The following is a 23650-nucleotide window of genomic DNA, read 5'->3' as shown; positions in this document are numbered from 1 at the left end:
AATGCTATTTGTGCCGTAAATCTCTACACAAATCGATATTTTACATTTGATAAAGTAATCGACGAAAATAATTCGATGACGTCTTCGAGCGAAGAGAAAAATCACTATAACAAAACACGTGATAACACGTCTAAATTTTATTTCTCAAATCATCAATCTTTCAATGATCTTGACCCATCTACTTGCATCGGTACTTGCCCAGAAGAAGATCCCGAGTATGCAGTATTACTTCCGAACGATGACTGCAAGAAGTTCTGTATGTGTAGCGGTGGCGTGGCATGGGTTCAACCATGTCCTGAGCCACTCTATTTTGATTCTGTTGAAAAGATATGTAAGAAAAAGAAGCATGCTGTTTGTGGGGTACGTGCGTACAATGAAGGTAGCACTTTCATGATTGATAAAACGATCGTCAATGATGATTCCACTGAAAATAATGAACGCGCAATGTATGACAATCTCGATCCATCTACTTGTATTGGTACTTGCCCAGAAGAAGATCCCGAGTATGCAGTATTACTTCCGAACGATGACTGCAAGAAGTTCTGTATGTGTAGCGGTGGCGTAGCATGGGTTCAACCGTGTCCTGAGCCACTCTATTTTGATTCTGTTGAAAAGATATGTAAGAAAAAGAAGCATGCTGTTTGTGGGGTACGTTCGTACAATCAAGATAGCACTTTCATGATTGATAAAACGATCGACAATGACGATTCGATGAAAACTCTGACCACTAAAAATAATGAACGCGCAACGTATGACAATCTCGATCCATCTACTTGTATTGGTACTTGTCCGGAAGAAGACCCTGATTATGCAGTGCTACTTCCGAACGATGATTGCAAGAAATTCTGTATGTGTAGCGGTGGCGTAGCATGGGTTCAACCGTGTCCTGACCCTCTCTATTTTGATTCTGTTCAAAAAACTTGCACACGAAAAAAGAATGCTGTTTGTGGAGTTCGTCTATTTAAAGATCGTGTCTTTATGATTAATGAGAAATGGTAATAAAAAAAGGAATCTATGGCACCTTCAAACAAGGAACATGATGACAGACACAGAACGAATATTTTAGTCGAAGCTTTATTTCAATTTTAATTTTTATTTTATTGTTTGCAAGTTTGCAAATTATTGAAATTACTAATAAATCATTATATTTACTTTTTTCGTAGTTAATTTAGCGCTTAGTAATATGATAATATTTAGAGTTGAATAAATTTTAAGAGAAAATTCTGTTTTTCTTCATAGGAAGTAAAAGTTAATCTATAATTATTTATTTATATATAGAATAATAAACCGCTGTCATCAAATAGTACCGTCACATTGCATTGTAACTTTTAATTATCGAAATTATTGTTCAACATTAATTAACATTACTTATCATAATAAATTAGAATAATTGTAATTCCTCATTATTTCACATTTTTATCACTTAATTTTATGTTTCACTAAATTTTATGTTTGTTAGAATTGATGTTTAAATTTATCTATATTATGTACATACGTCTTAGGTATCGTTAAAAAAAGAATTTTGCATAAGCTATATTTATATTTATGCAAGATTAAATAGGATTACAAATGTGCTATGTCAATTTATATCATATAATTTGTATAATTCTATTTATTTCAAGCGTTATCTCTGGCATTGATTTTCAATTTCAACCTTCGTGTATTTCGATGTGAAATTACATTCCCATTGGACACGCTATTTGTCATTTTCAAGCGTACTCCCATCTTTATCTCTACACATTGACAAGATATTCGAAACTTAAACTAAAAAAAAAAAAAAGAAAAAAGCAAAACATAATATTGATAATCATTACGATTATGCGGGACAATAATCAACTTTGATTTATTTCAGAATCGAGAGAAAATTAATCTCGATATTAGGAGAGAGAAAGGAGGACGTTCTGGGAACTGTTTATTGTACATTGTTATAATATTTGTCAATTACGTCCGAAAGAGAGCCGGATCGTATAACATCGTATAATGTATACTCGTTGGCGTTCGAGCTCGGAAAGTCGCGGAGCAGGATTTGCTCTTTGTTCTGTCTGATATTCTCTTGCCTTCGCTGTTCGTTTTGCCGTTGCGCATCCTGAATCATCTTCAGGGTCTCCCAAGTGGCATTCAGCTCCATCAACGGCGCAGCATCACTTCGTTTGCCATGCCTGCTCGTGTGATGGTCGATTTTTTAATTTCTATACTACGATTAATTCTGTTTTTATTATTACGTACGGTTAGACTATCTTTGTGTCTCTTCTTTTACATTTCATAATCTTTTATTCATAATATTAATTACTTATTAAAATTACTACAATAGTGTTTCAATAAGTTCATGTATGCATTCTTTTATCATAATGGCATGTAATAATTATCTGTTATTTATTCCATGTAAACCTTGCTTTAATCTGAGATAAAGTAAAGTAACAACCGTAAAATAACTATTATACCATTCGACAAAAGAAACACTAGCACGGGATTTATCATTTTCTGCAATTTTTTGATATTGAATACAAATCTGGTTTCTAAATTGTTCCATTAAATTTTATTTACATTTATTAAAAAATCCTTTTAAGAGGATTTGAAAATTTCTAATAACATTCTTAATTTTGACGATAAAATTTTTTCAATACATTACATGTCGTAGTTGTAATATGACAAAAATATATGAAAATAGCCCTTTTTGCAACTTTAACTGTAAATTTCTTAAAATTGTGACATGATGGAGCAATTTACAAAACAGAGTTATATTCAATATCCAAAAAAAAAAAACTAGAGAAAGTGACTCTCGTGTTCTGTTGAAAAAATAAATCATTTCTTGTCAAATAGTGTTAGCATATATGTTCATATCGTGTACTGATTTACTAATTATGTTTGAAACAACCTTATTTGCCACTGATTTGTATCACGAAACGACTGGCATCAACGCTCATAAATGTAATTACCTCGATTTTCCATACATGTGATAAAAATTTTTAACCGAATCGGCGTATCGCTGTAGCTGAACGTTTGAGTTGGTGATCTGCGGTGGTCTAGTTAATCTAGTCATGGGTTCCGGCTCGGCACAGGTAATCGTTATTCCGATAATGGTGACAAGCAAGCAACAGAAGAAACGAATAGGATTCGTCCGTGTCCCCATTTCGAACAGTTTAAGCAGTAGTCTCGTTGCTGCAACGATACGGTGAGGCTTGTATACAAAAGAATGCTGGGATGACATCACTTCGATATTCATATGTGTGATCGTGAATTCACGATAGAAATGACGTTTTCCTCTTTCTCCACCAAGGAGAAATTTCCCGTCTTACACGTAACGCCCATCAAAAAAATATAATTCTAAAAATCTTTTAATGCGTAATAAAAGTTGTACAAGCTGGAGATGATGAAGCATTGCGGGCTTTCCTGCAAGTTCGCTTCAATACGACTGCTTTGTAAGAAAGAAGTTCCTCAATTAACGTGCAAAATTAATTAATATCATCAACTTTTCTGAATCAATCGAAGAATTCTTGAGAAATGTTAAGAAATGCTTTGTTCCTTAACAAATATCGTGTTGCACCATAAGATATCATATTTTTTTATATTTTTTAAAATGTAGAATAGTTTACAAAAATATAATATAAATCTTTTGAACTTTTTTCTTTTCGTCAATTCCTTCTACTTTCAGCTTGAACTGCTCTATCGCAATTTTAATTATAATTGTAAAAAAAAAATGGAATTATTTAAGTTGTGAATAACAAAGGATATGGTAGTAATTTTAATTTGCTTATGAAATCGATTCGAATAGTGACAGGCAGGTGCAAATCATTGGAATAAATTCGTTAAGAGATAAACTTGCCACGGAACGACGAAACGCGAAATGACAAGGGGAGTCGCGAGTCAATTTCGTTGAATATGCAAAATTCATTGTGCCGTATTCTAATGCATACGATTATACATATATACGAGGTATGGAGTACTACGACTGATTACGGCGATAACGAAGCTGTCAAATAAATTACGAAATTTGATTTTCGGGCATGTCCTTTTGTGATGATGACACATTCGTCACGTTGACTGATCGATAAAATAACTGCATTTAGCAAACAAAATTGATCAATGAGCGTTCAGTGATTTTTTAATGATTCTTTTTATCGTTGAATCTAAGTATAAGAGAATTATATATATTAAAGAATCACACTAAACACTTACCGTTCAATTTTCTTTGCTAAAAAGAGCCAACGTGTTTCTACTTATAACGCCGTTATTTGAAATAAAATACTTGTGTTTCATTAACAAGATTAATTGACTATCATATTTTAGCCAAAGAATTCAACAGGTACATGCATTAAGTATATGCATGCGTGTGTGTGTGCATTTTGTGTGTGTGTGTAAAAAACGCAAAAATAATAAATATGGAAATAAGTCATTTTAAATTAAAATTAAAAAAGTACATTAGTGTCACTGAAACTATTTTGTTTAATATTAGGTTTAAAAGTAAATAAAACAAATAAAAATGTATATTAAATAAATTATATGTAATTGTTACAATGTAATTATTAATATCAATAATACGTCTACGGTTTTTAGTTTTTCTTGATATTGTCGTCTCAGTTTTACGGTATGAATTCAAAAAAATAAAAATATATATAACACTAATATAATATTTTAACTTCTTTGCTGACTATTATTTCATAATCACTTATCGTTTAAGTATTATATTTACCTTCTTGTTATATCTTTATCTTTAATAAACTAAAGACACTAAAATGTTATCAGCCAGATACTTATATACTCAAAGTTACAATATCTCTTAATGTGTTAGTAATTGAACCATTTATCTTAAACAATTTTATCATATACAATTTTAAAAAGATTGTAACAGACTACATCAGTAATTTATATCTCAAGTTATCAAGAAATAACATAATTCTGCTATAATTTATTCTACATAGAAAGAAAACTAATTTAAAGTGACTGTTTTGCAATTGAAATTTATTAATACATAAATAAAAATTATAATTCTAATAGAATACATTTAGAATGCTAATAAAATATATTTAGTATTAGTTTTATGAATAATAAAAAAATATTATAGTAAAAAAATTTATTTAAAAAATATTTTTAAATATTTCCAATAAGTTTAATAATCGGAAAATCTGCAGTTAGATTTTTATCAAGAGTTTTTCAAACACTTTTTAAATCGATTAAAATATCAAAAATATATATAATTATAATTTTTTAAATTCATATAATTAATAGTTAGAACTCACCGTTCGATAAATAAACCTTCGTGACGATTTGTATAGTAGATTAAATAGTAAATCAATTGAAGACAAATATCCACTTGTATAGAAAGATCGAATTAAATGTTCACTGATATTTTACAAATTCTTTCTCACCCTCGCGATACCCTGGTATCTTCTGAATATACCAGCAGCAAACGTTTCAGTAGTTCGAATCAGCCGCTATGCCGCCGACAGGAGTATATATACCTACGAAAGCACCCTCCGATGCATCCCCTCGACTATAAACCACAACCAATCCCCGAGATTTAATCCCACCACTCATCCTATCCTTGCTAACAGAAAATGTCACTGACAAGAATCCAGGTAGAAAATTGATACAGGATTATACTCAAACAGATAAGTCACGATAACATCAAAATGACATTAAAATCGAAAATGATTGAAAAATGACTTGTAATAATCATTTTGAAATTATTTTGACACCATTTTGATATCACAATAACTTGATGTTTTGCTTGGGTATGGAATAAAAAAAAATATAACAGTACATAATATTAAACGGAAAATAATATTAAACGGAAGCACTAATGATTATACAAAGTTACGCGACAAATTGTAAAATTACTGTTCCAACATCTTCCTGTACAAAAACTATCAAGAATATATTTAACATAACTTATTTCACTAATATTAGTTTCTCTGCATTATTTCTTATTTTAATAAAATATAATATTATTAATCATAAAATATAACGTTATTTAATTAGCATATTCTTCTTAAAATAAAACATTATCGTAATCATTTTATTTCGATTAAACAAACGCAACGTGGCGGACACTCACCGTGTGACGGTGTTCTACAGGTAAACTTACCTGATGCAGGTAATTCACAGAGAAATATATGTATATGCCATAAGTTGGACATACAAGTGCTTATTTATAAAATTATTTTGTCATATGTTATTTTGAAAAATTAATATATAAAAAATTGTTATATAATATTCTATTTTTCATATATTAAATATCCAAATACATTCACTGATAGCAAAAATAAAAAAATTGTTTAAATATTTTTACTGTACATTATATAGGTAAATTTATGTAGTACAAGTAATCATAATTTGACATAACGTCAAATATATTTTGCTTCTACAATTTTTCTTGTAAAATAATGAGAGAGATCTAATTACATGCTGATAAAATAGCTGGATTGTACAACGTGTGATACTTCTATAAAATTTGTTTTCAAAGGTATAAAAAATACATACTTAGATAAATGTCAGCATATTGTTACTGAAAAATGGCTGTAAGATACATCCTTACATGATGTTATCAACATATAAAATTATAACAAAGCAATAAAATTACTATTTGTCTAATGACGAATAAGTCATTAGAAAAAGATTGAGACGACTGGGTTTAGTCAAATAAAAAATATTTGATAAGAAATACTCTTTCATGTCAATTATTGTGTTACATCGCGAATACGCGAAGAACTATCATTAACCACGATTCCTTATTTATATAAAATCGTGATCGTAAAAACACTGTTATCTTTTAATAAAAATGATAAAATCAGAAGAGCAATCGGGAACAAAAAGTAAAAAAAAAAAATAGGAAGAAAAAATGTAAGAACTAATGTAAAAGAGATATCATTGAAGTACGAGCCACCATCCATCCGGCATCGACCTGCGAACGATGACAACGAGGTCGTAGTGGGGAAATCGAGAGAAGCAACCAAGGGTGAGGGAACAACACACGAGCAGGAGAGGAAGCTAACTACAGTGACGATGCTCAAGTCTAGGTGGTTGTGGAGGTGACGGTAGTGGTGGTAATGCTGGAGGCAGAAGAGGGAACCTCCGCAACAGGTTGATGGAAAAGGGGCCGAAGAAGAAGGAGGAGCAGGTCGGGACGTTTCGCGCGCGAGGGAGACGAAGAAGAACACGGGAGAGAACGGTCATTGCCACCACCTCACCTCGAGAAGTGCCCGAACGCTAGAGTCCCCGTCGGCACGATAAGCGCCGGCCCCGACACGGTCTACCGTCCGTGGCTGTCCCACAGTTTAGCTTGCCGTCGTTTGTACCTACTCGGCTTTACCTCTTACCTGTGTGGGGGGGCTAACTTCTCTCTTTCACGAGGACGCGAACGAGCGCGCGCGCTCGGCCGATGCGTGTCGTCGTGGCCTGCCAATTCTTCGTGCAGGGGGAGCGAGCCCACAAGCGAACACCAGGATCGGGCTGATCCAGAAGTCGCGAACCGAGCAAAACCAGTTCGATAGGTGCCAGCCGTGGCGAGCAGATCGAGCCGGCGGCTGCCAACTCTGAGAGGTATCTTCCTCCCATCCACGGATCCCTGTCGTGAATCTGACTGACTATACGCACGCGACGTATGATATCTCGTGTTTGCCGAGCGGATGTCCGGAGATCGGTTGAAGGGCGTTCTCCAAAGCCCGTGAAGGTCACAGGGTCACAGATGAAACGGGGAGGCGCCGGGCGTGGGAGACACCACTCGATAGGCTTCGACCACGTGGCCGCAGCTGTTCACCGGGGATTTGCGATCGAGGGTGCGAAAATTGAGTCTGACTGACGTCAGGTGATCCAGGTGATCTCTCGTCGGAAGACGTGCCGAGAACTTAATTTCACCATAACATCATCAAGAGGAGATAATGCATCGCCGTACAGTTTGACAACTTGAGGGAGTTTTGCAGCAACGTCACAAGCAAAAGCAGAAGCAACAGCAGCGGTGTCTGTCGAGCGGTGTCAGTCAAGGTATGCTTATGGCTCTGTCTCAAGGTCCCGAGATATGAAGAAGCGTCATACTTTCTTGCGCGAGTGACCTTCGTTAAGATTACAACGGTCGACAGTCGACGGTATCGTTTTTTGTAAGAGGGCAATGCACCTTCGGAGATAATTCACGATAATTAAACGATTTGATCGCGCGATTGATGAATCCTGTGCTGCCACAGGATTCCCAGTCACGGTACTGAACTTAGACGAACAGATGATTTCCTCTGCGGTTTTTCGTCCTTGATCCTTCAACTCGGCATCGGCGCGATTAATCCTTTTTATAGTTTCTGCAGCCAGATGATTGGTAACCGTTGATAGGTCATTAAATAGAACGACATTAAATTCTTCCCAACAAAGGAATCATCTTTATGATATTTTTATGACATTTCGTAATGTCTAAGACTAGACTCTGGCTAAAAAAGTTATTAATATTATTAATTTTTTCGAAGTGGAAACACAACTCCGAATCGATTAATGAATTTATAGAATATAGATGAAACGAATGACAACGGATAGTTATTAAATATATATAACAATATTTACGGACAGATCTAATTATTTACTCTTTTATTTAGACATTTACTTTTGTATTTATTACTTTCTATTTAGATATTGATTTTTTCTTACATAAATATTTTATATTATATAAATTTAAATTACATAAATTACATAAATTTTTAATTACATAAATATTACTTGTTCTAATAAGGTATAAATTTTATGAAAAATCAAACTTTCAATAATTGAATATAGAGATGGGTTGATTTTATAAATAATATCTCCTTTAAAATAAAAGAGCAAATAAAAGAAAGACGGAAGTAGAGAGACGCGAAAACCACACTTGGTTAAGCTTAAGTCAAGCAAAGCATATGAACAACGGACTACGGTGGCTGCACATACCAATATTATCCGCTTGATGAACACGGTTTATTGCGAATAATCAATCCAGGGGTTTATGCGTGTATACGGTTGTGGCATGTATCGACGAGCGGGACATATTGCAAATCCGTTGTCGAAGTTAGCCGCATGTTCCTTAGAATAGCGGTATATTAGCTCATTTCAACTGAATTTCATTCGTACGTGGCGAGCGTATGTGTGTAAACTAATGTCCCGATTTTACGCAGCTTCATGCATAATTCATGAGAGTTTACCCCGAGAAAATTCTAGTATTCCTCGAATCTGTTTATTTCAAGATAGCCATTAAATGCTTCTTTAAAACGATATAAATTAACATTGGTAATAAATTAACATTTATAACATGCGTTGTTTTTCTCGAAATATTTGTAACAAATACATCAACTCTTTAAAAATCTATAACATACACATGAGAAAAATTTCTGGTTAAAAATGAATAAACTAGAAAAGACCTAAACACAATGCGAGGCAACAGCTGTAAGAATAGCGATAGAAATGTTATAGAAATAAGCGATATATAATTGTCGCCTCCCGTTGTATAATGCTGCGAAAGAAATAAAAATACTAACCAATCTGATCTCGTATATAGACTGCAGTATATTCTTCCATCTACTTCAAAGTTATAGCACACGTAACAGAATAAAAAATCTGAACGCTGATTGGTAGGTTATAAGGTAATAGACACATAATTCCAACTCGTCGGAAATTTATCTCTATTGCCTTATTCCATGTTCCTAATATCGTGCATTAGCATATGCATTCCCATATGTTGAATTCCTATCGCTATTGTTATTGTTATCGCTATTTTTATCGTTATCACTGTTTCTATCGCTATCACCTCTCATTGCGTTTAGAGCTTAAATTCCAACAATGTAAATGAAAATTTATCATGATAGAATATCTACTTATTTCTGTTAGGACTACATTCCAAAATGTCCTCTTCGAGAAAAATACTCGACGTAATATAATATACTTTACGTGTACTATTTATTTCGAATAAAATTTTCTTCAATGACGAATTATTGAATGTAGCCTAAAATTATAACAAATTTAATTCACTAGAAATTGATTTGTCCATTTTCCACTGGAGTTCCAATTAATGCAACCAGACTCTTTTCCTAGTACTTTTCCTAGTACAGGTACTGATACTGCGTCTGCAAGACCCATTTAATTTAAATGTCGATGTTTAATTGTGTAAATTAAAGGGCACTAAATAACTTGAAGGGATCAAAATGACACAAAATACTAAGTGTATTTTAATAAAAATAATTCAAATTTTGAGATGTAAGAAGATTGAATTGTTTGTCATTTTTGACAAAGAGATTTATAATTGAATTGGTTCAATAAACCCATCGTCAATGTGTTCCAAAGAGTTAGAAATCAATACGTGAAGCGATTTAGAGATTAAATAGAAAAATAACAGTTTCTTAATTCGATCCTTCGTGAAATCTCGATTAAGATAGCGGACCTATGAGCATTTCAAATGATTTCGTAATGTTCTTGAATAATTTTCACGGATGGTAGCCAAAGGATACTGGCATCGTTTGAACTTTCTGGTTTTGCGTACACTGCCACATCTGATGTGCTCGTAACTACATTTATATATCCATTGAAAAGAAATTATTTAATGCGGAGCACGGCTCGCAGCGGTTAGGATTAAAACTTACGGTTTTATTTGAGCGTAGAGCGTATCTCGGCGCCAACCCACATGTGCGCATCGCATTAGATATGTGAGTACAAATGAAAGTGGCAGGTACCGTTACTGCGCAAGTGCTACGTTACGACAAAAGCTTTTTCTGCTCGCGTATACGCCACGCACGTGCGTTCTCGTCGCTTTCGTCCGCCAATTAAGACACGCTATTGTCGGCGGATGTGCAATTTTTTGTCACGCGAAGGAGAGCAATTCCATAAATGTCTAAAAGAGCAATTAACACGCTAATGCAAGAAAAGAATACTTGAATTCGTGGCAAAGTGCGTCTCAAAAACGAAGAATTGGTAAAAGTAAGAATGGAAATCAAAAGGATAAGTAATAATAATATTATTTTATACAATATATATATTATTAATATAAAATAATAAAAATCATAAAAAATTAATTGAACTTAATTTTTAAATAATCGACCGTTCATTCTGTAAAACATGATTATGTGCATATATATATTGTGGTTTTCGAGTCACAAATTTGCATACAAAGCGTATAAATGGTATTCATGATACAAGGAGAGAGTTTAATGTATTTAACAATTAAGTATATTCAACGAATCGATTGAAACTCGCCCAGCACTTCATCGAATTGTAATGTATGCTTCGTTCTAATCAATTAGCACGGACATCGTCGGACTTTACATGCTCGGACTTTACAAGCGAAAAGAAAAGGCAATTTTATTATTTATAACAAGAAGATTGGGTAATAACTAATTAATTAGTTAAAAGTTGAGTAATCAAGTTAAAAAGTTAATATATTTTAATTTAACTTAGTTAATTCGAAATTAATTAAATTTAACCTCAACTGATTATTTAGTGAAACATATTAACTAATTGCAGAGTAGTTAATAAGTTTTATTAAATAAAACATTAAATTATTAGTATGTTTTGGTAAATGAAACTAAATAATCATTAAATTGACTCGTTCACCGACAGATGATTACCGCTCGCTATTACGTCATCGGCGAAGTATAACGTTACATCCAAATTCCTGCCTTTGAATAACTGTAACCCGATTCGCGTGAATTGCACGACTAAGTTTATCGAATAATTGTCACATCGCCGGTAACCAAATAATTAATATCTTAAGATGACGGCTAAGAAGAAAAAGATGTAAAATTCTAGGAATTCAAAGATTGAAAATAAAAAACTCAATATCGATTTCATGATCCAGAAACGAATCAACTGAAGAAGAATATTTTTCCCGATAAATTATAAACTTTCTTCTTCCTCCGCTTTTTCATTCTTATCGATGGCACACTTGTCGAATGTATCTATGAAGTGAACCTTTTTTTGTGAAGCGGTCGTTGACCGAATCGGAGCCGTCTTTCGTCAAGCCCAAATTGGATAAAATACGATTACTGACTCGTGTAACTTTAAAATTATTAAACATCGTGCAGCTCACAATAAGTTGTATATTTCATTTTATGTCCTAAATTTCTTTTCTCTACTAGAATTTTCAACAAATCCTACACAAAAAGAATTTTTTCTTAGAGTTTACCTTGAAAATATGATATGTCCTAAAACAACAAAGTCCTAAAATTATATTTTGAAAAAATTTATGTAAATATCTCTCATTTATTAATAAAACAACAATAAATATATAATAAGTTTGATTAATTTTACTAAAGTACATGGTAAAAATTTTTAAAATATTGTATCGAACCACAACCACCATATATTCGGAGTAAATTTTAAGAGACAATTCTGTCTGTGTGTCTAATTACAAAAAGGATAAAAAGTAAATTACATTATGCTCTGTGAAATAATAATCTGTGTCTGTAATTTTCAGTTTTCAAAGAATCATATAGTAGATATATATATACTTAGTCACATTTCAAATGTGTTATACGGATAAATAAAAACATGAGAGAGAGAGAGAGAGGGAGGGGGGGGGGGCGAAGGCCTGAATTATTGATCCAGAATATAATTTCATGCACGATGAGCAATTCTGCCTTATCATTTATTCGTTAATAGTTTTTACAACTTTGGAGATAGGAACAGAATGTGAATATGCCGTTACAAAGAAAATCGTGTTGAATCATCAAATAATCACAATTAATGATATATAACATTCGTGTTTAGTTCTGCATCATAGAAGTATATTATACTTGGCTTGGTGCCTACGATGTGTAGTCGAATCATTTGTGTTACCATTTATTTGTTCTTTTTGTCGTGAAAGATAAATGAGCTACATCCTTCGGGGTAACGAGACGATGATCTGTCAAGTGTTTTAATATCTTTCTGACGTCGAGGGCATTAATACGTACTGAAATTATCGCCGTAATTATAAGAGATGTAAATGACATGCTGGTCGAAAGTGGCTCAACTAAGCAGCATCCGGCCGAATTGAAACGAGTCGTCTACGAATCGCGCCGCCGTTAAGAACGTTAAAGCGTAGACACGCGAGCATACTGACGTCTCGCTATAATTAAATGCTATTACATCATGTAATTACATCCAGACAGAGAGTCTTCTCTTCTTCACTCCGTCTGTTCTTCGTGCGAACCTTCCCAGATTAATCGTCACGCCGCGAATGTCATAGTCGACATTGTCTAAATTAATTACCCGTAAACGGATCTATTTTGCAAGTTTTGGGTGAATTATTAATTACGTTCGTGTAAGATTAAGATCAGATCATTGAGAAATTGTAATCTTGAGAAATTTTGTTTTTCTTGCTATTTTGCGAAAGAGTAATAATCGAAAAAGCACCAAGGAAATATAAATAGTGATAATAATATGGCGAATGCATTGCCACTACCCGTACAAATTATAATATGTGCAAAAAGTATGCGTGTAGGAGATTTTTGTAAAAAATCGTTGTTTATTAAAAAATAAATGTTAATTAAAATTTAATTATAAATACAATAGATAGTATGTTTCTTAAAATTATTAAAAACAAAAATATATATATAAACTAAATATTATTTTAATTATGTTATTTAATTGTACAAAAGTATTTCTTTTAATTTGAATAATAAAATTTAACATTTTGTAATGTAACCATTGGAACTAATTGTAATTACAATTATAATTAGTACATTCTATTCATTATTAATAAATTACTAATTAATGTTCACTTTTCTTTAAATAAGATTTCGAAAATAAGATTTCTTTAGAATGTATTTTTTCTGCACGAATACTTTTTACACTCACTGTATATATTTGCAGAATCACTCTTCGCTTCGAGATACATACACACATACATATATACAGAAGAAAAGTCCTCTATCATTTTACGATTTTAGTAATAGTAAATAAGATATTAATTGCTAAAAATTGTCGGAAATTGGTCTTCAATATAATTTTTGACTCAAATACTATCAACTTACAGAAAAACTACAAGAGACAAAAATTGTTTATTTTCTTCTTCATAAAGTGCTGAGAATTTTTTCAGAATTTTTTAATACCGTATTTTCTCATGTTGCTAAAAATAAAAAAATGCAGTCCTAAAAAGTTGATAAAAAAAATTCTGAAAAAATTCTTAGAGCTCTAAAAAGAATATAAACAATTTTTATTTCTTACAGTTTTTCTGTAAAGTTGAGGAAAGTATTTGAGTAAAAAATTATTGAAGACCAATTTTTAACAATTTTTAGCAATTAATATCTTATTAACTGTTGTTAAAATTTTTAAATGATAGAGGACTTTTCTTCTCAGTTTAGTCCAGTCTACCCTCATGTAAAAAATTTATTATTATTTTCCAAATTTCCAATATATATTTCGGTTTATAACGTCTTTCCGACCGCCGTTATCCGATAATCTCTCGTATGCCTATGGTGCGTGCGCAGGTAGTACACAGAGACATACACATATACATATTCTTATTTTGTGTACACACAAGAAAGCAAACAAAATATACATGAGATATACGGTTCGGTTGTGCAAAAAATCTTCACTGCCTATGATCTTACCAAAATGTTTCTTCGATAATATTGTGTTACATTATTTTGAGAAAGGTAACGAGAGAGTCATGAAAGTGAATACCCTGCACAATACTGATTTATTAATTCACATTAAATTAAATTTGACACTATAAATTTAACAGTGTAGGAAAATAAGGGAAAACAGCCATCGGAGAGACATTGTCTGGCAAAAACGTAATAAACTTCTTAACTCATAATTTAAAATTTTTTACTTATTTTTTACTTCTGACTTTTATTATTAAAAATTATATTTCATAAGTATTGATTCTCGTCATCCGCAATCTACTGAACAACGATCAAATTCCAAAATAAGAATCCCAAAAGAAAAAAATTAGCTTTTCTAGAAAGTCAACTTAATATCTTCCGGTTTTCTGTATTTCAGATGTGTAACCGGCGAAAACAGGCCTGGTCCACTGTTATCATCGGCAATGTGTTGATCTATACTATTGTTATCGCCAGCCCGATCTACGTTCCTCAATTTCAACCGGGAAGTAAGTACTTTAGTCCGCTCTATTATTCACACGGGAAGAGTATCAATAGTTTTCTTCTAGATAGCATCAATGCAGTTTGGAGAGTTTCTCTACAGTAATACGGTGTTTAATGATCGTAATTCAATCAAATTGCCGTTACGTCGTCTTACGGAAATTGCGTGGTGCCTTCGGCATATCGACCTCCGATTATAAGTAGTTTTAATTAGACATAATTGTGAACGTAACCGAATTAACCGACCAAAACTCACCGCGTTCTTTCAAAATTATGCCTCTTATGATGATCATTCATTGCAGACAATATTAAGACACTGCTTAAAGTTGCGGATCTATTAATATCTTTGAACTGCATCATATTTTTAAACGATAATCTCAACGTAAACACTGCAAACAGTATTTACCGATTTAAATTCGAAAAAATATTTCTTGTTTAGGAATTCCTTATAATAATTCTTTATAATAAAAGGAAATTATTTTCTATCAACATTTCTCCCAGTTTTTCTAGAATCAGCGTTGCAAAATATGCATATTTATAAATTAAAACGACGATCTAGTTGTGAAGAATGTTGATTCTCGCAGACTGACAACATATCTTCGCTCGTCCCGCTCTTTCACGCTCGTTGCATTTTCCTCGTATGTCAGCTGAGTAACGGATCGGAACACAAATACCAGTAACCGGCACAGCGATGTTCGATTTACGCGTGTGCGTAAGCGCTCGCCCGTCTCCGACGTGCAGCGGCATTGAACCTACCTTGAATTCATGTTCGAATGGAACGTGGGCGGACTGGTCAGTTTTCTGTAGAAGTGGGTCAATCTCGGTCATCGAGCCGCGAGTGACTTACAGTGATTTTTCCGGTCCCGTCATCTCCCGATTCGGTCGATTTTCGTGTTCATTGATCGTTTTCATTGGGTGGCATAAATCCACGGGATGACTATTCGCGAATCATTATCTTTCATACACGGAAAGAATTTCGTTGAAATATCTAAAAATTTCACTATAATAGATGCAAATCTAATTTTGTTGGATCATCAAAATAATTCTGTAAAACGCTCTCAAACTGGTTGTTAAAATATAGTTGTTGTCAAAACTTTTTACAGCGTTGCTCATGTCAAGCATTCTGCGTGATAAATTCAAAGACATTTTCAGATCATATATGTACTTATAAACTTTTAGATACTTCAGCAAAACTGTTTATTCCGTGCTTTATTGTGTCCAATTAATATGCTCATGCACATGCAATACGACATTTAACCTCTTCTCCCATATAAACCCAATTTTACGATGTCATTTCTACAGCTATAACAATCGTATGATGATATGGATCTATTCGATGACTTCTAGGTCTTCTCTTCTTTGCGATCACGCGAGACTTCCGTACCCGAGTGACGTTTGTCACGATCAGATAAAGCACTTTCCTACAATGAACTATGCCGCGAGTGAAATTTTTCGCGTGGGCGTACATTTACGCACACACGCACACACGCTTACGCACTCCCGTATGATCTGGCACCGCTTGAAATTCCACCAGCTACATAAAGGCTTCGTTAACTTTCTTTCATGCTGATGACTAACTAACGTGTCACTTCCGCCAGCACACATTTTCTACGCGGAAGAGTGACCGGGTGTTCAGAACTTTTTGGGCGAGCGAGCCTGACCAACTGACCCGATAGCACAAGCACTGGGACCGCAAACAATTTTACGGTCGATTTTCACTAGCCACGAAACGTCGGTCGACCCGACAAGCCGGCAAAAGAAAGTAAACAATCGCTGAAAAACTATGACGCTTTAACGACCTGTTCGTGCCAGTTTAGAGTACACAAACTACATCAGTCTATCTGTATGTCACTGTCATTCTTGCTACTACTGATTATTTGGCATTATTAAGCAACTTGCCTATCAAGATAAAACGCAAATCTCAATTGGACGTTTAATTTCGTGGCGGACATCTCCAATTTCTATTTTATATCACAAAATTTCTCTATCTCTTTCCTTCGTACTCTCGTCTAAACTTGACGTAGCGTTAACTGAACAACGTAAAGTCTCGCGTTCACCGCGCTAAGTAATCTGTCACTTTCTTTGGCACGGTGTACAGAGTATACCGGGAATACCGTTCATAGATTTTCGATGTTTATATTGAAAACATGCCTGATCCATCCAAGCATCTCGGGTCAAGCATGATCGTTTAATCATACCAAGTCGGAGCACCCTGGAATGTTTATGGCAATTTCGTTAGGCCAAAGACCTCAGAGAAAAAGAAAGAGAAAGAAAAATGGTGGCAGAGAGAGAGAGAGAGAGAGAGAGAGAGAGAATGTGAGGTATCTTAGAGGGAAACGGGCTGTTACATTAGGCTATGACTGTGACCCACATTTGGGTCGGGCAACTAGCCCATACATTGAAACTTAACGGTACTGAGATGCTTCGCCTCGCCTGACATCAATTCGTTCATTCCCCGATATAATGCATACGCTTTATGTAGCCGGCGTACACGCATTAGCATTTTACAATCGATCGTTGATTTAAAATCACAAAAGAATTCAAATTGGAGATCGTTCTCAACGAGAATTATGATCCCGTCATTAAAATTTTTAATGATCAAAGATGACGTTCGTTGCGCGCTACGACATCTTCTTACTCTGATCTTTGCTCATATAATATCGATGAACTGCATATTTTATTTCATTCTTTAATTGATTAATTTGATTAATTTAAATTGCCGCTGCACCATTTTTTATGTATTCTCTATTAGTCTTGATGCAATAATATTATCCGCTTTTGGCCGAAAGTTCATGTGGAAGTTATTTCGGAGCTAAGAGCGTATTTCTTTATCTTCCTCTGACGCGCGTTGCGTCTTTCGTAGCTAACTGTATCGCACGACCGTATGAATCATTGTCAAAGCAGACTTCTGTCATTCCGTTATACGCCTCTGTATAACCCTATATTCGTGACTTTTTAAAAATTTCACGTGACATCTGTTTGTTTATCCACTTTCCGTTCTGTCGACACATAATGTCGCTAAAGACCCAGAAAAGATTCCTGTTATCCGATTAATGCACATGTGATCTTCAATTTTTTATCGATAGCAACAAGTGTCTTAAGATCCAATAGATTCAATACGGATGATATCTGTAGACTTGTAATCAATTTGATAAATATTATCAACACGCAAACTAACAATTTCCATATTAATAAAATATCACAGTTATTTTACATATCCGCTTGATATTGGTCCTTACAGAAATATTCGTCATATTTTTGATACATGAATCAATTACGTAATTATCTTGCGACTCCTATCATCCGCGGTAGGGATCGCAGTTGAACGATCAATATCATTAAGAGAGAATTATAAGCAGATACGTTGACGATACGAAGTATTACGGGCAGGAATGTAGAACGTACATCGTGAATGAACAGTTATAGACACCGGGTGAAGGTTGATATATACTTCTCAGTGGAGATCAGAAAACACGGAAGCGTTTACCTAATCACCGTTGACGGCCATTCCGGGGAAGAATTACATCTTGCGGCATCACTTCGTAATATTTTATTTTGTAGAAGTTTTTCTCCCTGTGGTAAAGGAATCTTTACTTTCGCATTAATGTGTGAGATAATCTTTCGAACGGAAGAATTCTGATCTATCGCCTGAGAAAATCACGTATGAGATATCGTGACGGCAAGTTCCGGCGAATCATGTTTATGAGGCATTAGATGAGAGAAAAGACTACTGTGTAAAAAGATATTAATACGATTCTGAGCACGCAAGTCAAGAATTAAATGGCATTTTAGGAAGCAGCATATAAATAATATTTATAAGTTCAGTGCTATTCTCGAACATATCCGATTTTTTTAAAAGAATAGTTTTTTTAAACTCTTGTTTACTTCAATTGCTTATAACTTTTTTTATTAATAAAGATATATACATATATACATTTGCTCGATATCATTGCATTTATTAATATCTGGCTGGTTTAGATTGAAACAAAATTTGTTATAGCCAAGTAAATATATATTAAAAATAATAACATCAATGTGTTACAATTTTATACTCAACAATATAAGTGTAATATAACCACACATGTGTTACATAATAGTTACATTCTTGAGTATAAAACTTCAACTTATAAACATTGGTAATAAACAATAAAATTGATGTTATGTTTAGTTTGATGTTATGTTTGTTTATTATGAATATGTTTATTTTTGAAAATTAACAAGCAATCAAAGTTGAGTTGGATATGTAATGTAATGTAAATACACACAGTGTGATGTATCTATGACAAAACGATATAATGTGGCATCGAAGAGAGTTAAAATAACTCGTTTAAAGAAAAAAAAAAACGTTTAATGGAATTGGTCGGAAATCGGCTTGTCATAGAAGAACGTAATGATGGCATTTCTTCGTTCTTACAGGCACGGGAAGAAATATCAGGCACTTGCCCTGCGTGTCACGCAGAAGCGGTGAGACCGGTGTGTGCATGTTTGCGTTTACTTGTGCGAAAGCAAATGGCACGCATCTTGGTACCTGCATCGATCGTTTCTACTTCGGTAGCTGCTGCAAGATTGACGACGAGCCGGACATCTTTCCGCAGGACAACAGCATCGACGATGGCCCGCCGGCGCCAAGGCCGTTTATCACGACCCACAGGCCTACCGGGAGCACCGGCATACCGGAGTACTTCACGAAGCCCAAGCCGACCGGTGAAAAGAAACCAGTCGAGGCTTCACAAATCACGGTAAGTAGACGATCGCTAATGAAGCAGCGAGCTGGCTGGCTGGCTGGCTTAGCACATTTCGCAATGTGTCAGTAGAAATGAGCGGTATGACAGCTGGAGTTCCTAGAGCCGGAGTTCGATGGAATTGAAATAATGTCCTTCGCGTAACTATAGTCGTATAACTATAGTCTGTCAAATCGTCCACAGTGAACTTAATGTTCGATAAAATAAACGTGAATTAATAATAAATAATTCGCTTGCTTTTTATTTAAGATAATATGTGATACTGCATAACTCCATCTTATTTTGTAAAATTTAGTTCTAAAAAAAGAAATAAGTTTTTAGGACGACAACGAATTGCAATACGCGAAAAGAAATGAGACGTGTTTTCTCAGCTCATTCGGATATGTAATAACTTTCTCTGAATGAGGTCATCGAGATAAATACAGTAGCTCGTGTGATCTCACAATTGATTCATGCAGGATTAAAGAAAGTTTTGCATTAAAGATCGCTTAATGATCAGCAAGTAATATGTATAGCTTATAAACATGCAGGAACATTGTAATTTTGTTGGATATATATATTGATATGTACAACCATTGGCATATTAAATCAAATCGTTAAATAAAAATGTTCGATTTAATTAACAAAATGTGTATAAGGATGATGATCTTTATTTAAGATAAATTGTATTGTAAAATATATGCCACATGCTCTACATCACGATATATAAAAATTTTATATTTCCTTTATAGAAAACTACTATAAACAAAATAATCTTTTTAATTAATTAAAGATAAGTTAGTTCTATTAGTCAGTCAATGTTGCTTTTAAAAGATGAATTTACTGATTCTATTACATTGCCATCTACAATAATAATTAATTTAATAATTTAATAATTTTGTGTAGACAATATCTGGATTTTTGAATACGCAAAGCACGCAGACATCAGCAAATACGATGAGAGACACGACGAAGTTCGTGACAAAGAAGCCAACGACCACAACAATAGAAATGACTACGCAAACTACTCGCCTCTCGACATTCCAAACCGTGCAAAACGCTGCCGGACCTAGCACAGAAGCCACGTTGAAGGCAACCAACAATACTGTAAATATTCCAGCAAATATATCGCCAAGTATAACGAGACAACCTACAAAACCGACCATTTTGGATTCTACCCTGCGACCTAGCACTTTAAATTTAACGAAACTGACGACTATCACATCGGAAACGACCGCGAGGAAACCTGTTATCTCAACGACAACACTGCAAAAACCTGTGGTGCAGACCTCTCAAAAACCATTCTCTTCTACTACTCGACCGATTGTTCAACATGAATCGACGACGAATACGATAAAGAACGTTCTCACGATTACAACGCAAAAAGTGGTGCCTTCAACCAGATTCCCACCAAGAAATACGACGTCGATTAAACCATTGAATCAGACGACTACGAGAAAGCCTAGCACTAAGAGACCTAGTACCACCGTGACAACAAAACGCCCAGTGGTGACTACGAAGAAACCCACTACGTTGACAAAGAGACCTTCAACTCCAACGAAGCCTTTTACGAATTCCAGCTTCGGCACCACTTTACCGGCGACGACTAAGCCTCATTCAACCTCTGGCTCATTCAGCAATGGATCTTTCAGTACAAGTGCAGATCGAGCAACGGAAAGTACTTTAGCCTCCACTGGAATTAGACCATCAACTGCAACGACGGCAACTACCAATACAATTCAGAAAACCACTATTACGCCTACGTATTTGGATCATAAAGGTTCTACTAAAACGACAACGCCGAAGACGACCTTGAAACCGACATCGACGGTCAGAACAACCACCGCTAGACCATCGACTACAACTAAAACAACAATTAACAGACCGATCACGACTAAACCATCATCGTCGACTACAACGAAACTGAAACCTACTAAGGTCTCTAGTACGACGACGAAGATCACTAGACCTGAATACACTAGTACCACGACAATCACGGAGGGAACGAAGCCATTATCATCAACTGTAGGTTCAACGGTTAGCATTACAAGACCAAAACCCAGCACGACGAAACCAACACCCTTGACGAAACTTCCCGTGAACACGTCCACTATCGTGGAGGTTACCACAAGCATCTCAAGTTCGATATCCACATTTACCGTTAGAAACGAGAGCACTTCGACCCACGTAACTCCTATCAAGGATCAGAATGTTAATCACACCCTCGAAGAGATCCCGTTGACTACTTACTCGCCAGGATTGGTAACGTGGAGCTCTAACTCCGATGAAGTTTCTACAAAGGCGGCCAACAAAACAATTTCGTCAACATCAATATCAACGTCGTCAACGCCAACGTCAACGCCAACGTCAACGTCGACGTCGTCGTCAACGTTAACGTTAACGTCAACATCAACGGTAGCTTCATCGTCAGGTGAATAAAGTTAATTACTTTTTGGTTCTCTTTTTATCACAATATAACTTTGTCAATTTCAACTGGATAATCAGCAGCATATTTTAACTGTTACATTTAACTATTATATTTTTAACTGTAATATTAGTCGTAACATATTAATTATTTCCGACAATGACGCTACATTAAAAGCAGAAAAATACTTAATTTTTAATGATTAATATCGTCAATCTGAAACAAAAGGCGAAAGCAAAAGACATTAAATTTACATAGCAATCCGTTAACGGATTGTTTTCACTATTTCCAGTGTTTTGATGCATACAGCGTGCCATGCCATACAACGTGAATCGCTATCATGATTTTCTACTGACGACAAGGGCGTCGCGTTACACAATGAACGTCCATTTTCTTTAATTTCACCGATTAGCATACAGGCATAGAACGAATAAGACTGCTAATCACGTTTCCTATAATTCTTCGAAGGGTCGCTCGATGCTGACGATGGGAGCATGTATAAGATTCGTGACTGGCCATTGCCAAGTGTAAAGTGACATTAATATTCCATCACAATTTGTTACCGAATAAAAAAAATTAAATACAAAATTAAATACAAAATTAAATACAAAAATACTAAAATAATCTTACTTTTCGTATGTATTCGTTCTTTGCCTTTTTCAATATTTATCTGTAAATTTATAATTTACAATATTTTCAACTTTAATATCATTCTACTATTCAAAAGGATATTGTCCATTGCTTCCAATGTATATAATCTAGGCAAAAAGTTTGGAAACATTTTTAAAAATCGACATTTTACTCAAATGTCCACAATAATGTGTTTTTTTTTAACAATAATTCAGTTTCAATAAATTATTGAACTTGAAGAATTATTTAAAAAATATACTATTATAATTTTTATTTAAAAAATACGTTAAGAAATGAAATTAAACAATATTAAATAACAGAAAGGATCTTAATGACAAAAACAATATGAAGATTATAAAAGGCATTAACAGATTAAGGGCATTAGAACATTAAAAGATATTATACCTCTCTAAACAATATAATAGCATTTCAATTGCATGCAGCACAAAAGTGAGTTATATTGAGCTACATAAGTTATAGGCAATCCGTATTTTATGTTCATTCGACAAGCGGTTATTGTATTCTACCCAAATGAATCGAGTTCATTATGGATGCAAGCCAAGGTCGTTCCTCGGACCCTAGAAAATATAATCGAGTGGAGATGTTATGTGGACCATGTCAATAGCGCAGCACTCTGACACGTCGTCGGGATAGAATGTCATAATGTCCTAACGGTTCACAAACCGGCTATCCCGGGCTTTCCGCCGACGCAATTACGGTCATCTCTCCCTTGTGTATCTCTGTCCATTTCGTTGAGCGGCAAGACTTCGAATTATCTTCTAATAACTATGAATCACTTCGTTACCTTGCAAGAAAAAAAAAACGGAAGGCACTCTTCTCACAACCAACCC

At 34.4% G+C, this 23650-nt stretch overlaps 3 protein-coding genes across 6 annotated transcripts in view; 2 read left to right on the top strand and 1 right to left on the bottom strand.

Annotated features, from left to right (window-relative positions):
• The first annotated feature begins 38 nt into the window (after positions 1-38).
• Positions 39-1094, top strand: LOC108746018. The gene has a single exon (XM_018482490.1). It carries the CDS (start codon positions 76-78, stop codon positions 997-999), a length of 924 nt encoding a protein of 307 aa, XP_018337992.1. The 5' UTR covers positions 39-75; the 3' UTR covers positions 1000-1094.
• Positions 1095-1630: 536 nt separating this feature from the next.
• Positions 1631-23650, bottom strand: part of LOC108746021 — a 92397-nt gene continuing 70377 nt past the window's right edge. The window contains exons 1-3 of one of the 4 annotated variants that reach the window (XM_018482499.1): positions 7188-7263; positions 2937-3159; positions 1631-2159 (exon numbers count right to left, since the gene is read on the bottom strand). In XM_018482499.1, coding sequence (XP_018338001.1) covers positions 1913-2159; positions 2937-3130 — 441 coding nt within the window. In that variant the 5' untranslated portion in view covers positions 3131-3159; positions 7188-7263 and the 3' untranslated portion in view covers positions 1631-1912. Of the gene's footprint in view, positions 2160-2936; positions 3160-5237; positions 5345-5366; positions 5411-7187; positions 7264-23650 lie in introns of those variants that run through there. The other 3 variants (XM_018482500.1, XM_018482498.1, XM_018482497.1) reach the window with 3 other exon arrangements.
• LOC108746015 (serine proteinase stubble) overlaps positions 7427-23650 on the top strand; it is a 23171-nt gene continuing 6947 nt past the window's right edge. Inside the window, exons 1-4 of the mRNA XM_018482486.1 lie at positions 7427-7980; positions 14923-15031; positions 19440-19762; positions 20651-22175. Coding sequence (XP_018337988.1) covers positions 14923-15031; positions 19440-19762; positions 20651-22175 — 1957 coding nt within the window. The 5' untranslated portion in view covers positions 7427-7980. The remainder of the gene's footprint in view (positions 7981-14922; positions 15032-19439; positions 19763-20650; positions 22176-23650) is intronic.

The sequence above is a fragment of the Trachymyrmex septentrionalis genome, unplaced genomic scaffold (assembly GCF_001594115.1).
Source record: "Trachymyrmex septentrionalis isolate Tsep2-gDNA-1 unplaced genomic scaffold, Tsep1.0 scaffold16, whole genome shotgun sequence".
NCBI classification, from domain to species: Eukaryota; Metazoa; Arthropoda; class Insecta; order Hymenoptera; family Formicidae; genus Trachymyrmex; species Trachymyrmex septentrionalis.
Note: the sequence above shows the minus strand (reverse complement) of the source record. Positions and strands in the feature narration are given on the sequence as shown.